The sequence below is a fragment of the Chaetodon trifascialis genome, chromosome 12 (genome assembly GCF_039877785.1).
Source record: "Chaetodon trifascialis isolate fChaTrf1 chromosome 12, fChaTrf1.hap1, whole genome shotgun sequence".
Lineage (NCBI taxonomy): Eukaryota > Metazoa > Chordata > Actinopteri > Chaetodontiformes > Chaetodontidae > Chaetodon > Chaetodon trifascialis.
This window is the reverse complement of record NC_092067.1, coordinates 1,893,540-1,910,322: the sequence shown is the minus strand read 5'-3', so window position 1 is coordinate 1,910,322 and position 16,783 is coordinate 1,893,540. Positions and strand designations below refer to the sequence as shown.

Genomic DNA, 16,783 nt, shown 5'->3' with positions numbered 1-16,783 from the left:
AGGGATGACCTCATGGTCTCAGCTGCTCAGATGAGGATCGAATATCAGTTGACCGCCCCCCTGTGGTGGTTAAGGATATGCAAGCTAGAGAGCTCTTGATATTGTCACCCATGTCTTGTTGACACATTTCATTACATCAACACGCTGGTGGGTCTCTACTGTGACTACAAATTTACCCCCTCAATTGCCCATCATTGCCAAGAAATGTGTTTTTTGTGTGAGCATGGGTCCTCCAGTGTATGTGGCCACAAATTCATGAATGTTTATGAGAGGTTTGTGTGTGTGTATATGTGTGTGTGGTGGTTGTGCACTGCTGATCTGTGTGTTTTATTTCAGAAAGAGTCCCCCACCACCTCCAGGCAGTCCTCTGCCAATGGTCAATCCAGCATTAACAGTTCTATCTTGGTAAGGACCCCTACCCCCAGAAAAACCCCGTAGACAGACCCACAACCATTTCTCTCTCCTTCACCCGCCCCCAGTGCATCCCATTTGTGTGTCATGGTATTTTTACGTCTGTGTCTTTCCATCAGTTGATCCATTTGTCCATGTAGATGTCCATTTATCATGGGTTGTGTTTATTTATGTTTCATTTGAGTTGTGATTGCTGTAGTAGCAGTAGAATTAGCAGTAGGTGGGTCATATAGTACATCTCCTGAGTCAGTCCTGTGTCATTATCCCGTTCCATCTGTTTGAGTCAAAGACCCCTGTGTCCGATATCTCAGTTAACAAATTGGTGTGCCTCATAAAGCCTGCTGCGTGCTGTGCTGCGTTGCTTACACAACACATTAGGCCCCCTGTTGTCACAATGGTACAGGGGACACAATCTGGGCTCCGGTCCTGCATTACACTAAACCTAATCAGATTCTGCAGTTCTTTTGTTTCTCACCAAGGCTCTAGACAGACTGGTCGTGCTGATGCTTTGCTTGCTCTGTGCTTGCTTGGTTGCTCCACAGCCAGACCTGCTTTAACAGATTACAATGACTCTGTTCTTTTCTCCACTTTTTTTCTATCTGTTTTGCAAGAGCAGTAGTTAGATTGCAGATGAATGTGCATGCATGGTTTGAATTTCTCAAAGGATATCTGAATGCTTGTTTTAATTTTACTTCTCTTACTTATTATTTGTATCTTGCTTAATCATGTCTTTCTGTCATTAATCATTTACTTCCACAGGACCTGCCATCCACCATTCAACCCAAGGGTCGACAGGTGAATAAGTCATTTACTCCCTTACCTGTGTTCACAAACTTCTTATACAACGCTTGCATCTGTCCCCTTTATACAGAATTGTGTGTCTCTTTCTCCCTAACGCTTTACTGCTTCACAAAGCTCATCAGTATAATTTGTATTGATTTACAAAATAGTTGTTTTGTTAAGACTGGCCTCTGAATGAGGCCCAGGCTGTTCAGACTGTTACTCATGATGCAAATGGCCGAGGTCTGACTTCTTTTTAAACCTTTTAAAAGAAAAAATGTTGGATTTTGGGCTGTCTCCAAAATTGATTAAATTTGAAATGTAAAATTTACACCATAATAGGCTACAGCCTTTCACTTTTTAGGGGACCAGAGAGATGAGCAGACAGAATGCATCTGGATTCAAATAAGGCCCTGCTTTTAGGATGTTTTGAGAAATAGGGTTTTATGAGGATTTAGACTACATAATGCTTTCGATACTTAAAGTCAAAGAGGAAGACAGAATGATATGAATGCAAATGTATCAGTCTGTCTGTGTATATCCGAATAATAAAGGAGACTAGAGATTCCAGACCAATTGTGTCTACACACATCTTAATGATCCTTTTCTCCTCATCTGTATACTTTAACAACCACATCTCCCCTTCACAGGCAAAATACATGAAGAAATCACACTGCAGTGGTCAGTTAGTGTTCTGCTGAGTGGATGTAAATGTCCAGTTTGGCAATTAATTATTTGGTTGTAGAGGTCTTCACTAGTCCGAACTCTCACACTTGTGCACTGTCAGAACCAGTCTGAAAGAGACTCATGGATAATTAGACCTGTACCAAAACATGATCAATTCAAATAGACCTATGCAGAGAAAGAACAACAAATCAGTATGATGTTCCACCAATTAAATGTTCTTCAGTTCTCACCCCACAAAACACTTCTGCTCTTGCAATAAGTATAACGTACCATATGATCAGAGTTGATAGGACTTCCATTTGGATTGCCTCACTGCACTGCATGTACTACAGTGATTATTTTTTCTTATTGTTTTAACTTATTGTTCTAATTTGTTTTTTGGTCACAAAATAGTGAAAATATCCAGGGTCCTTTGGTCATATCCTCAAATTGCTTGTTTTGTTTAGCCAGTAGTCCAAGCCCAAAGGTATTTTCTTTACAGTTATATAATTACTCACATTTTAGAAGCTGGTACCAGAGAATGTTTGGCCTTTTTGATTATTGTTGTTGTTGTTGGTGGTGGTGGTGGTGTTGGTGGTGTTGGTGGTGTTGTCATCAAAATAGTTGCTCTTAAAGTTTTTGTCCCTTGACAAATGGTTTGAATAGATATTCTCACATATGTGCCCAAGAGAATGGGACCATTATTTGGGCCACTATGACTGAATAGGATTTGGGTGCAGCCTTTTCCAATGTCAGGTCTTGGTTGCTAGCAATTAAAAGTGCCTGCTGATGAAGACCTCTCTTATTTTTTCTGACATTGATGTTAAACTAACACACTGTACACTCAATCAACATGAGTGACCACTTTGTGTCATCAGCTTACTAGTGTAACACTTCACTTAAACTGTATGTATGGTAACAATGGCACAGGCATTGCTGAACCCTGCAGAGCCTAGAGATCACCCCTGATCCTCAGTCAGATATAGAGTTATGGGCTACCTTTAGCTCAAGCCAACTAAAATGTTGTGTCAATATACCTATCTTCCATTACTGTCATTTCATCCCATCAGAGTTTTTTATGTGTGACACATACATTGTCGCAGTAGAGTACACAGCAGGACGTCTTATACCACAAGCTCTGCAGCCTCAGAGTTGCAGAGCTTGATCTCAGTACCATTGAACTGACTCATAGTTAACTATATGCTGATAGGAAATAAATATTTAATAATTGTTACATGGGTAAGCATATAGGGTATGTGGCACTCCAAAATAGGAGTTGTACCTCCTTGCCTTGTCTCACCACCATCAACTCTCAACCTTTCTCCCCTCCACCAACCTTGGCCACCATACTGCTGTTTAGCATTGCATAGCCATTTTGTTGCAAGATGTGTGTGTGTGTGTGTGTGTGTGTGTGTGTGTGTGTGTGTGTGTGTGTGTGTGTGTGTGTGTGTGTGTGTGTGTGTGTGTGTGTGTGAACAGGTATTTATCACGTTGTGGGGACAAAAATCTGTTTACACAGTCACACTGTGGGGACTCGCCTCACTTATGGGGACAAAATGCAGGTCCCCTTAATGTATATTATTATATTTTAGGGTGCAGACTGAGGATAGGGTTACGGGTTAGGTTAGGTAAGGTTAGTAAGTCTATGTAATGTCCCCACATGTGTGTGTGCCATGCTTTTAAATCCTAGACTGTATCCCGACATCCAATCAAGGACAAAATGTCTGTTCAGGTAAGAGACAGCCTCTTTCACCCCCCCCACCCCCCCCCCCCCCACCCCCACCCCACCCCCCCATAGTAACTACTTCTACACATTGTCCGCAACAAACAGCTGAAAGGATAATGATAATGTTGTGTTGAACTGATGGACACAAACAATGCCTGTGCCATAATTACATGTTGAGAGACTCATTAATAGCCCAACAGTGTCTGGATCTATCTCACTGGAGAAATCCCTCCCTTTGAAACCACTTTTCAACCTGGCAACCAAAACACCCCCATGCTCTCACCCCTCCTGAGAATACACTGCTCTGTACTCCAGTCGTAGCTGTCACAATGTGCAAAAGAATATACATCATCCATCCGCTCTCATCTTCCTGTGTAATCTCTCTTTCTTTCACATTCTCTGCAGCTCCCCAAAAGTTGACATTACTCTCTGTTGACACACCACTGCCTATTTTGGAAATACCAACACCACTACCACTCCAAACCGTCCCTGAATTAGCTCACTCATCTAATCTCTGTGCTGTTCACCACAGATCTATGTGAGGGCTCAGTTTGAATACGACCCAACCAAAGATGAACTCATCCCCTGCAAGGAGGCTGGAATTCGCTTCCGGGTGGGCGACATCATCCAGATCATCTCCAAGGATGACCACAACTGGTGGCAGGGCAAGCTGGAGAACACAAAAAATGGCACAGCAGGCCTCATCCCATCACCAGAGCTGCAAGAGTGGTGAGAGGGAAAAACACGCACTCTTAGAGACTTTAGACTTTAGACTTTAGACTACTTCTTTATTGATCCCGATTTGGGAAATTGTTTTGTTGCAGTAGCAAACATACAGACAACACGAAATGTATACAAGAATTGTTTAAACAGTAACAAAAAAGTAGCAAAAAGTGTAGACAGGAATAACAGCAGTGAATTTAACTCAAGAAGATATATAGTTATATAATGTGTATTATGAAGTATAATACAATATTTTAATATAATAAATATACAATAGAACTAAGAATATAAACACATATTTTCATTAAAAAAAATGCGTGCAGTTTTGGGTGATAAATAAATGTAAACAATAAGCAGTATGTACAATATTGCAGATAATATGTAAAATATTGGGGTTTGTGAGGTTAGTGGATTAACTGTTTAAAGTTACTATTGTAAAGTGTGATGGCTCGTGGCAGGAATGATTTCCTGAAGCGGTCCTTGTGACAGCGGAGTTAGAGTAGTCTTTTTTTTTTTTTTTTTTTCCAAACTTTTGTTTGGACCAGTGGGGTGTAACAGCCAGGCTTACATAAGACAGTAATCAACAATTTCCTTGTACAAATATAAATAAGAGTATTAAAGTATTTCGGTATAATAGTAAGAAAAATAATATACAAATGCACATTAAACGATGTTAAATAGACATTGCTCTAAATATATATTTAACTGTAGTGCAAATTGTATATTTAAAACCAGTTTTACTGAATTTAAAGGGCTTATCTGTGTGTTGAAGGTGGAAGGCAGAAGTATCAATAGGGTAACATATACTTTTTTGAAGATTTAATTTATAACCTGAGAAGGAACTAAAATTGTCCAGAATAGACAAAATAGATGACATGCTAGACGCAGGATAAGTTACAAACAATAACATGTCATCCGCATACAAAAGAAGTTTATGTTCAACACTCTTATGCACAACTCCGGTGAACAAAGGAGAAGACCTTAACTTAATAGAAAGTGGTTCCATCGCCAGGGCAAATAGGGGAGAAGGTGAAGCTGGAGTAGTCTATTGGAAAAAGGAGCTCCGCTGTCTGTCCACAAGGTGGTGAAGAGGATGTGAAGATGATTCAGGGTTATTCATGATGGATAACAGTCTGTCAAGTGTCCTCCTGTCCACCACCTCCTCAAAAGTGTCTAATTTGCAGCCAATAACAGAACTGGCCTTCCTAATTAGTTTGTTCAGTCTGTTGGTGTCACCGGCTCCGATGCTACTCCATCAGCACACTACAGTAAAGAAGAGTGCACTTGCAACAACAGAACAAAGATCTCCAACATCTTGCCTCAGGAAATAGAGTCTGCTCATCCCCTTCTTGTAAACAGCGGCACTGTATGTAACCTTTGTATTAACATACAGTAGGTCCACTGTGGCGTTGTCTCTGGTGGGACAGTTGATAAACTGGTTGAAAGTTGGCAGAGTTTTGTCCAAAATTGTGGTCAAAGTCTCCAGTAATAACTACAAACGGTTGCTGCATTTGAAGCTCCACTACGGTGGAGAGAATGAGGTCACGCGTTGCTTCCCCGTCCACCTTCATAGGGATGTTAACAATGATCACAACGGTGGACGTGAACTCCCGAGGCAAATATTAAGGCCGCATCCTCACAGCTAGCAGCTCAATGTCCGGGCTACAGACACATTCCTTAATGTAACATGTCTGGGATTACACAACTCATTCACAAACAGCACAATCCCTCCTCTCTTCTTCTTATCGCTTTGAGCCACGTCTCTGCCCGCCCGCGTACAGCTGAAGCAGGGTACCTCCACGCTCCAGTCCGGGATGTCTGCAACCACGACTCCATGAAAGTCATAAGGCGGCACTGTCGCTATTCCCGTTGAGTCCTGACCAGCGCGATGAACTCGTCCGTCTTATTTGCTTGGGACTTCACGTTCCCCGTGATGATCTCCGGAACCAACAGTCTGTATCTCTGTGCCTTCGCCCTCCATTTGGCTCCGGCTCTGCAGCCCCGACGTCGCCTCTTCAACTCAGCCGGGACTACAATCCTCTCTCCAGGCAGCAGCATGGGTTTACACAACGCGATCAGCTGCTCGCGTGTGTAGACAGTGCCCTCACTCCCGTCTGTCCGGCCCTCCATTCCAAAAAGTGTAAAAAGTAACAGAAAGGCCACCAAAAAGTTGCAAAACTGTGCGTGAACATTGCGACACAGTTACCAAAAACACAAAAATAATCAAAAACGAACTAGAGATTAAATAAGATTATGCAAAAACTACAGAGAAACTGTTTCTCCACATTTACAGCCCTTTTAAATTGATTCTGTTTGTGTGTTTGTGGTAGGCGAGTGGCATGTATAGCCATGGAGAAGACCAAGCAGGAGCAGCAGGCCAGCTGTACCTGGTTTGGGAAGAAGAAGAAACAGTACAAAGACAAGTATTTGGCAAAGCACAATGCAGGTACACCATTCACTCACTGACATACTCACAATTTCATGCCTATGGAGACAAAACATCACTCCCTAAATGCATACATGCATAATGTTTAAATTGACTATGAGTGTGTGAGCTTGTGAGCATGTTTGTCCATCCATCTGTCTGTGGAGTTGACATGTAACAGGACCTTGTAGTGTTTATCTCCAGTGTCAGAGCCACAGCCAGAAGTGCAATGAGCTGTTTCTTCAGCCTTTTAGGTCTGTAGAGGTCTGCTTTGTCTATCTAATCTACTGGTTTGGGAACTTCTCCAAATTTGGTACAACCATTCACTTGGACTCAAGGATGGGCTGATTAGAATTTGGTGATAAAAGGTCACATTGACTGCACAAAAGAGATGAGATGAAATGTGGTGGGCATCGTTGTCACTGTCTTTGGGGTGTCAGGTGTCTGTAGCTGGTGTAACCAGAGCTGTACACTTTCTTTACAGTCTGTGCACCACGCAGCAGGTGTGTGTGATCATATGTTTGTCTTTACATGTGTACTTGGCAGCATACATGTCTATATCAGGAACCATATGTTACACTTCGTTCCAAATTAGCACAGTGAGCAGTAGCAGAGATTTAAGGTCACATTGCAGCTAGGACCAGACCCAGCTGCATGCTTATTTGTAGTTTATAAAATGCTCTCCACATGAGCATCTTAGCACCTACAGAGCAAAACAAACTCTTCAGAAACAGATCTTTGCAGCTATTCACCAAACAGTCTGAACAGAGTGAGTGGAGACAAGTAATAGATGAGTAATGGATGATGTGATAGATCGTACTATTACTTCAATATTCATATACTGTGTATTACATCTGTGCATGTAGCTTTTCTCAAAAGATTATGGAATGAGAGGAATGAGACATCCTTCTGCCCTGCTGATGTGACAGAGAAGAGATTGAAAGACAGTCTCTATCATTGTACATTTGTGCATGTGTGAAGTATGTTTGAGTGTGTGTACATGTCCAGTTGATGAGCATGTCTGTCACTCTATGTACACTGACACCTTGGCTGACACATTTGTCAATGTCCATTTGAAATAAATTGCCTTCATATTCTATAGCATACAACACAGAACATAATATTCATGTAGTCATAAAATCATGAAGACATTGCATCCAGAGTCACCTGAAATTAATCATTAGTATTTAAATCCAAATTGTTAATACTATGTCTTCACCAGGACTTCACTCATCTTCCATTTTATTGACAACAGATTCAAAAATTAGTACTGTACACAGACAGACACCCCGCCTCTCGCCCGTTGACAGCTGGGCTCCAGCCCCCCCGCAACCCCGGAAGGGGATAGTCGGGTATAGACAATGGATGGATGGATGGATGGATGGATGGATGGATGGATGGATGGATGGATGGATGGATGGATGGATATCAAAATCTACAATTTTGATACACACAATTGTATGATCAGTTATCTGCTGTTTAAAGTCAAACTTCATTTATGGCCAGAAATCCCAGTTTTCCCAGAAAGAGTGATATATTCATTTTAAAATCCCCTGAAAACTGTCAGCCTATCTGAATGCAGCCTGTCTCAGGCTGTGTAGTGCTGCTGGTGACAGTGCATGTTATTACCACCCCACATTTCACACGGTGACGTCACCAGCTGGTGTGAATATACCCTTCAACGGAAACAACAGCGTTAGGTTGTGTAATTTCCATTTCCATTGCTCTATTGTGCAGTGCTGCACAGCAGCCCAGCTGATTTATCTTGCTGTTTGTGTGGAATGTTCTTCTTCTGCTGCTGTAACTGAACCATGTTATGACCCCTCCTGTTCATCTCTCTTGCTTTCTCCTACTGAACGGCCTCTCTGCATGTAAGTAATAACCAGTGACAGGAACCAATTCCTCTCTCTTTTGCTTTCCTCAACTTACTCTTTCTTTTCTTCCCTCTGTATAATTTATTAACCCTGTAGATTCAATCAGCTGTTGCTGTGCCAGTTTTTAGTTTTGCTTCTGTTGATACAGTCAAAAAACAACAGAAGACTAAGACAAAATTGAAACGATGTAGCTTAGTTTGTGCGTTTCAGACATTTTGTGCTCTGGTGTTAATCTATTTTCTGATCCATGTTTGGTCAAGTGTACTCATTAGCAGACCCAGACAGAAAGTAATGTAAATAGCAGCCAAACACTGCAGTGTCAGGTTTTAACATATTCAGTCGATACAGTATCTTTCCTTCACTCACTGCAGTCAGTAACTTGTTGCACAAGAGACCCCTGTGATTTGTTGGTATTGTATTTTGCTAGTCAGTGCCTTGAGATGGTGGCTACATGGAGGCACATGTTACAGAGGCTGTGGAACACATTATACAGTAAACATATCAAATATGTGATACACTCAACAAGAGACACACCTGCAGTTTCCCAAATTTTTTCTGGTCTGTGTTTTGTCACATAAAGAATTGTTTGTAAAGTCCTACCAAGCATTAACTTAAAGCACTGTTTCCATAGAAACAAATTCATTAAAGTTAGCTTCTGTCTTTATTTCATGAGTGAAGTAGGGATTAAAGATAAACAGTCTACTCTGTGATAACATGTAATGTTTAAGAAAGTAGTTTCCAGACTGACCTTATTGAGAGGAAATAGTTGCACAGATTCAACTTGAATCATGTCGTTATGAAACTGGGCAATCTTTGGCATTTCTCCCTGAAAAACCTAAACAATTAATTGCTCATCAGAATTGTAAGATGCAATTAATTGACTAATTTTGACACTACTTTAGACTGGATGATACATCAGTCAGATGTATTCAGCTGTTTTTTTTTTTTATTTATTCATCTGACATGTCTCTTTTCTTCAATCCAGTTTACCTCGTTTTCCTCTTTTTCTTGAACCCACACTATAAAGACATAAATATCAATGAGGTTTGGATGACAAGCAAAATTAGATGAACAACAATATCATTGCTGTGGCAGCTTTTCTGCAAGCCTGCTCCTGACTTTCCGAAATCACACAAATATATTTCTCACTTGACGTGACGTGGAGTTGTTTCTTGTCACACCCTTTATGGAAGCAGGCAGAGATGTTTAATGCAACAGAAATCATTTTACTTTCATTTTCCAGGTGAAATATATGTCTTTACTAGCACCCCCTTTGCTGTATTATATTAAAACCGTTTTGTCACTGGTCTATTTGGTCAGATTTATTTAATCTCAGAATTTAGAGGTTCTTTTACAGGAGTCCTCATCACTTCATGAATCATCTCAGCTCTAGAGCCCTTTAACTATTGTTTGTCCTAGCACACCCCTCTCCACATCCTCTTACTCTTTTTCTCTTTCTCATTTCCAGTGTTTGACCAACTAGATCTTGTCACATATGAAGAGGTTGTGAAGCTTCCTGCTTTCAAAAGGAAAACACTAGTTTTGTTAGGTAAGTTCTGCCAAGTGTAGCAGCAAGAAATGGGGACATATGCCTTCATAACTGGTTTAACTGACAGTGTGTGTCTTTGTCAGGTGCCCATGGGGTTGGAAGGAGACACATCAAGAACACACTCATAACCAAACACCCTGACAGATTTGCATACCCTATCCCTCGTAAGACACATGATCAAGGTCCTCCACCAAAACGCACATAAGAGCACCACTATATCAGGAAATGTAAATGCTCTCTCCTGTGTCTCCTGGTCTGCCACAGATACAACTAGACTTCCAAAGAAGGATGAGGAGAATGGGAAGAATTACTACTTTGTTTCCCACGACCAGATGATGCAGGATATCAGCAACAATGAGTACCTGGAATATGGCAGCCATGAGGATGCCATGTACGGGACACAGCTGGAGACGATCCGCAAAATCCATCAACAGGGACTCATAGCTATACTGGACGTTGAACCTCAGGTGTGCGTGCATGCGTGCGCGTGGAAATCTGTGGAGGTGTGGAGGTCTATGGAGGTATGAGTGTGCATGCATGCATATATTAGTATTATTTGCCCTCTAACATCTGTTCTCTATCAGGCCCTGAAGGTCCTGCGGACAGCAGAATTTACTCCATATGTTGTTTTTATTGCTGCACCAACCATCACGCCAGGCATCAATGAGGTAGGAATACACCAAACACTCTCAAAAGGTGATACATTTTGAATTCAATTCAATTCAATTCAATTTTATTTGTATAGCGCCAGACCACAACAAAAGTTGTCTCAGGACACTTTCCATATAGAGCTGGTACAGGCTGAGCTCTTTTATCCACAGAGACCCAACAATTCCCTCATGAGCAAGCACTTGGCAACAGCAGCAAGGAAAAACTTCCTTTTAACAGGCAGAAATCTCAGGCAGAATCAGGCTCTGGGTGGGCAGCCATCTGCCTCGATCGGTTGGGTGAGAGAGAGAGAGAGCAAGAGAGAGAGAGAGTGAGACAGACAGAAATGCAGTTAGAGAGAGAGAAAGGGACAGACAGACAGACAGACAGACAGACAGACAGACAGACAGACAGACAGACAGACAGACAGACAGACAGACAGAAACAATGACACAGTAACAATGACAGTGGATGTAATAACAGTAGTAGCAGTTGCAGTGTCAGGCAGGGCCATGGCAGGAGAGCAGCAGCTGTAATCCACAATCCAGATTCAGCTTCTATCCATGGGAACCTGTGAGATGACAAAACACAGAGACTCCAGGGGAGGAGCTAAGTTAGTAATATGCGTCCAGGACAAGCCTGAGCCAGCCCTAACTATAAGCTTTATCAAAAAGGAAAGTTTTAAGCCTACTCTTAAATGTAGAGACAGTGTCTGCCTCCCGGACAAAGACTGGAAGATGGTTCTGGAGGAGAGGAGCTTGATAGCTAAATGCTCTGGCTCCTGTTCTGTTTTTGGAGACTTTAGGAACCATAAGTAGGCCTGCATTCTGGGAACACAGTGTTCGAGTAGGGTAATAAGGTACTATGAGCTCTTTAAGATAAGAAGGTGCCTGGCCATTTATGGCTTTGTAAGTAAGGAGGAGAATCTTAAATTCTATTCTAAACTTTACAGGGAGCCAGTGGAGAGCGGCTAGTATTGGAGAATTATGATCTCTCTTCCTCGTTTTTGTCAGAACATGTGCTGCAGCGTTCTGGATCAACTGGAGAATATTCAGCAACGAATTTGGGCAGCCCGATAGTAAGGAATTGCAATAATCCAGCCTGGAAGTTACGAATGCATGGACTAGTTTTTCTGCATCATTTTGAGACAAAATATACTGGATTTTTGCAATCTTACGTAGGTGAAAAAAGTCCTTGACATTTGTTTAACATGGGAGTGAAAAGACATGTCCTGATCAAAGATAACTCCCAGATTCTTTACAGTGGTGCTGGAGGCCAGCGCAATGCCTTCCATAACTGCTATGTCATCAGAAAGTGAGTTTCAAAGATGTCTAGGGCCTACTACTATAACTTCAGTTTTGTCTGAGTTTAGCATCAGAAAATTGCAGGTCATCCAGGTCTTTACTGTATGTCCTGAAGACAGGCTTGTAGTCTAGTTAACTGGCTGGTTTCTTCTGGCTTCATTGATAAGTATAGCTGGGTATCATCTGCATAGCAATGAAAATTTATTGAGTGCTTCCTGATAATCTTCCCTAAAGGAAGCATATATAAGGTGAAAAGAATTTGTCCAAGCACAGAACCCTGCGGAACTCCAAAGCTGACTTTAGCGAGCATAGAGGAGTCGTCATTAACGTGTACAAACTGAGAGCGATCTGACAAGTAGGATTTAAACCAGCTTAGTGCAGTTCCCTTAATGCCAATGAAGTGTTCCAGTCTATAGGATACCATGGTCAATGGTGTCAAATGCAGCGCTAAGATCCAATAAGACTAGTACAGAGACAAATCCTTTATCAGTTGCAATTAGAAGGTCTTTTGTAACTTTAACCAGTGCTGTCTCTGTGCTATGATGCACTCTAAATCCTGACTGGAAATCCTCAAATAAACTATTTTTGTGTAGAAAGTCGCACAGCTGATTGGCAACTGCTTTCTCAAGAGTTTTTGAGAGAAAGGGAAGGTTGGATATCGGTCTATAGTTGGCTAAAGCCCCTGGATCAAGAGCAGGCTTTTTAATTAGCGGTTTTATTACAGCTACTGAATCATAAAGCTGGCTACATTTTTCTTGCTGTTAACAAATTCGAACATGAATAAATGTATCCTATTAACAAATGTTGTGTGTGCATCCTAAGTCTGTTATCTTTCATTCCTCTGTGCCAAAAGCTATCAAAGACTCATAAGTGAGCCATAATGTTGCACTGGAGGATATGTTTCCTTCATTACCATGAACACAAACACAGTTTACTTTGAATCAATCCCAAAATACACCATCCTGCTACTGTAAATACTCACTAACCCAAATGTGTTTTATTTGCAGTGCAAAATGGTCCCCAATAAATGCAAAAACTACGGTGTCCAGCTGTTACAGGAACGAAACTAATAGTGAATTATAATCACATTACCTGGTTACCATGAAATAGAGATGTAACATATTTGTTAGTGATATGCATTGGCGCTGTGACAAGCAATTATTTTCATTGTATTACCCTGTCAGTAGTGAAATATGCAAATTGCTTGATTTCATTGACCAACAGTACAAAACATCAAAATATTCAGTTTACCATCGTATATGACAAAAAACAGCAGTGAATCCTCTTATTCAAGAAGCTGAAAGCAGCAAGTGTTTGGCATGTTAGCTTGAAAAATTACAGAAACAATTGTTCAATTATCAAAATAACTACTGTTAAAATTTCTGTCCATCAATTCATTGTTTAATTGAGCTTTTACCTCAAATCTGCATTCCAATTAAGTGACACATGTCATTCTGGCAAGTTATTACTTTATTCTTTGTTGCCAAATCAAAACAAATAACGTCTAAAAATCTGCAAGGTCATTATGTGAAGCACAACAATCACATGCATGTTTACCAACAGTCCCTCATTCCTCTGCACTCATTTAATTTTGCATGCTGCATGCATTTGTTTCTTCGGCACTCCTCCTCAGATGCCCAGGTGGTGTCGAACGCTGCCTGTAAGTAGAACCTGACAGAATAATGACTTGGTAATATTATGTTTAATTATGTGTTCCTTGTTTGCCATATGCTTGTTGGCATGGTTTTGTCACTTAGAGCTGTCTTTTGTGTAAAGGCCCCTTACACACTGTGTTGTAACAGCCATCTTGCAGGTTGACCACATGTCACACTGTGGGTCTAATGTGATATACTGGAAAAATATGTATCACGGGAGTACTGGCACTTGATGTAAACAATTTTAAATCTTTGACTTTTATGAGGAAGGACCTTAAGGATACAATACAATGAGTTTTGGTGATTACACTGAATGTAAACATAACTTTTGTGTGTATACAAGAGAACTGATGCATTCATGTATTTAAAGTAATCCAATGTCGGACTGAAACTGAAATACACAGTAGCTTCTGGAATTCTTAGTACATTAGTTTCCACTGCTGGCAACTTGGTGCTGAGAGGAAAATGTGCTCTCTGTCCTGTCACCACACCATCAGTCTGCACGCACGCATGGCATCTTCACTAAAGCAATTAAAATAGGAAAGCTGTGCTTCCAAAATAGGATAGGTGGGATAAATTGAGACTTAAGGTTACTGAAGTGAATATAAACAGAAAAAGCCCCAAAATCGACTAACAGTGGCATTGTCTCTCAGACGGCCTGGGTTCACTGTTCTGGATTGATGACCAAAGATTTTGCCATGTTTTTCTCACAATTTTCAAATCTTGTCTCAGGTAGTTTCTGGAGGGGCCTTAAGAATTTCTCTTAAAGTCCTGTATGTGTTGACATGTCTTCTTTACTCTCTCTACCTTGATCAGTGTCTAACACCCTCTCTTTCTCTTCCTTCACTAGGACGAGTCTCTTCAGCGGCTGCAGAAGGAGTCCGAGATCCTGCAGAAGACCTATGCCCACTACTTTGACCTGACCATCATCAACAATGAGATTGATGAGACCATCAGGCACCTGGAAGAGGCCATCAATCTGGTGTGCACCACCAGCCAGTGGGTTCCCATTTCCTGGGTCTATTGACCTGCAGCCCCAACCTCCACCACCTGCTCCACCTCTCCCCTCCCATCAACAACACCTGGACCAAACTCCTCATCATTCACTCTTCAAAATAAATTTAAAAAAAAAACAAAAAAACAACAAGAATTGACACAAGGCGAAGGAAAACCTCACTCTACACTGCACTTGATCGAAACCCTTTCAGCGTACTGTGAAAGCAACCACAGGATTCAATTGAAATCCTCTAGAACGCTGCATAAACAAGCAATTATTGGACTCTTGCCCTGACAGTTATAGTTGTAGTGTTGTACAAAAACAGAATAAAAAAGCTCAATATTGTCATGTCTGTACTAACTAGGAGGCAGAATTTTTGTAGATGTTTGTTTTAAAGAGATAGTACTGTGCTCCGTCCTCCCATTTTGACGCACTGGTAGCTCTCCACATCTCCACCACAACCCTCCCATCACTTTGTAGTCCTGTTGGGTGTTGGAGTATTAACCATCTGTAGAAAGACACTATCAATGGGTATTCTTTTCAGAATCAGTAGACTTAAGTTAAAGCACACAAACACACTGCAGTGTCTTCTCATCAATAGATCATGTCACTGGTCCTCATTTGTTCATTCCTGTTCTTTTCTAAGCTGTAATGGTACAGTACAGTACAATACAGTATTGCCATGCACACATAGGCACCTTTCTACCTGCCTACATACCAGGTACTGTCTCTTCTAAATAAATCCATAAATGTTTTAGAGATTTAAATGAGGTTATCATGCATGTGGGCATTTACAAGCTTCCATGCTGTCAGTCAGACAGTGTTCCCAGTGTCCCTCCATAAACCTCCAAAAACTAGCTGTGATGGAGCCGGACGTTGATTTGACACCTATGCACATCCCTTGGATTCTGGGTGGCATTTCTAAACCACATATTTATAAAAAGATTGGCTATGTAGTGAGATGTGTTTGTAAAAAAAAAAAATAAATACAAGTCTTGATTTTTTTCTCTTGATTTGTCATCCACAAAAAAGAAACAATTTCAACATATTCCTCATTTGCCAATTCAGAAATGTGATGTCCAAGAGAATAAGTCTTTCAACCAAGTTTAAAAATGAATGAGAAATGAAATGCTGATTTTTATTCTCAAACTGTGTAACTGTCTGCATAGGAAGTGTACACATTCTACAAACATGACTACTTTGCAAGAAAAGGTCGTGTGTACGTCTGAATAACCATGTATATGAATATAACAGACTGACATACAAGTGCCCCTTGTATAAATGACTCTGCAATGATAAAAGTTCTTCAGTATGAACCGTTTTCTAAATATATTTCCTTTTATGTGTAGGAAAAGTGAATTTTGGAATGGCTCTTCTTTTTTTCATTTCTACTGCACGTAAGTATGATACAAACAATACCTCTTTACTAAAATCCAGAGCCAGTGCAGGTGTCACAGCAAGTCACAACTTCCAGTAACAGTGGTGATTCTACATGATCTCTATCACAAAGCTGGTTATCAATTGTTGACTCTTGGGTTTCATGTCCAGCTATGGGCAAATTCATTTGAAATGGGCACATTGAAAGGGCGGTGATTTTCAGCTCAGTCACTTGCAAAAACATCAGTCATCCCCAGAGGACTTTGACGTAAAATATAAGTATATTATCCATGAATTACTAATTTTCCATGTGCCATGATAAATAAGCTTTAATGACAAAGTAGTGGTGAAGGTTAGATAAATTATAATTCTTAATACCAAAATGTGTGTATTTATTGTTGATTAATTTGCTGATTTTTTTTTTCTTTGATTAATTATGATGATCATGATGGTCTTTAAAATGTCAATAGAATTTTAAAAATGCTAATTTCAGTTTTTCCAAATTACATACAATTAACATAGCTTGTTTTAAAATTAGTAAACAGGATGATTCAGTTAGTCAGGTTCAGTTATTACAAATTAAGTTTCTATCTATCAATTAATTGTTCACCTCTGCTAAAGTATTTTACTTCGGTACAATTTTGAGGT

At 40.6% G+C, this 16,783-nt stretch overlaps 1 protein-coding gene across 25 annotated transcripts in view; it reads left to right on the top strand.

Moving 5' to 3' along the window:
- The window catches only part of caska (calcium/calmodulin-dependent serine protein kinase a), a 239,352-nt gene extending 223,602 nt beyond the window's left edge, over window positions 1–15,750 (top strand). For 5 of the 25 annotated variants that reach the window (XM_070975881.1, XM_070975867.1, XM_070975860.1 and 2 more), the window contains 11 exons: window positions 337–405; window positions 1,171–1,206; window positions 3,548–3,589; window positions 4,116–4,312; window positions 6,637–6,752; window positions 10,074–10,154; window positions 10,238–10,318; window positions 10,419–10,621; window positions 10,739–10,822; window positions 13,740–13,766; window positions 14,612–15,750. In XM_070975881.1, the coding sequence (XP_070831982.1) occupies window positions 337–405; window positions 1,171–1,206; window positions 3,548–3,589; window positions 4,116–4,312; window positions 6,637–6,752; window positions 10,074–10,154; window positions 10,238–10,318; window positions 10,419–10,621; window positions 10,739–10,822; window positions 13,740–13,766; window positions 14,612–14,788 (1,113 nt within the window). In that variant the 3' untranslated portion in view covers window positions 14,789–15,750. The remainder of the gene's footprint in view (window positions 1–336; window positions 406–1,170; window positions 1,207–3,547; window positions 3,590–4,115; window positions 4,313–6,636; window positions 6,753–10,073; window positions 10,155–10,237; window positions 10,319–10,418; window positions 10,622–10,738; window positions 10,823–13,739; window positions 13,767–14,611) is intronic. The other 20 variants (XM_070975874.1, XM_070975865.1, XM_070975883.1 and 17 more) reach the window with 10 other exon arrangements.
- The last annotated feature ends 1,033 nt before the right edge of the window (window positions 15,751–16,783 follow it).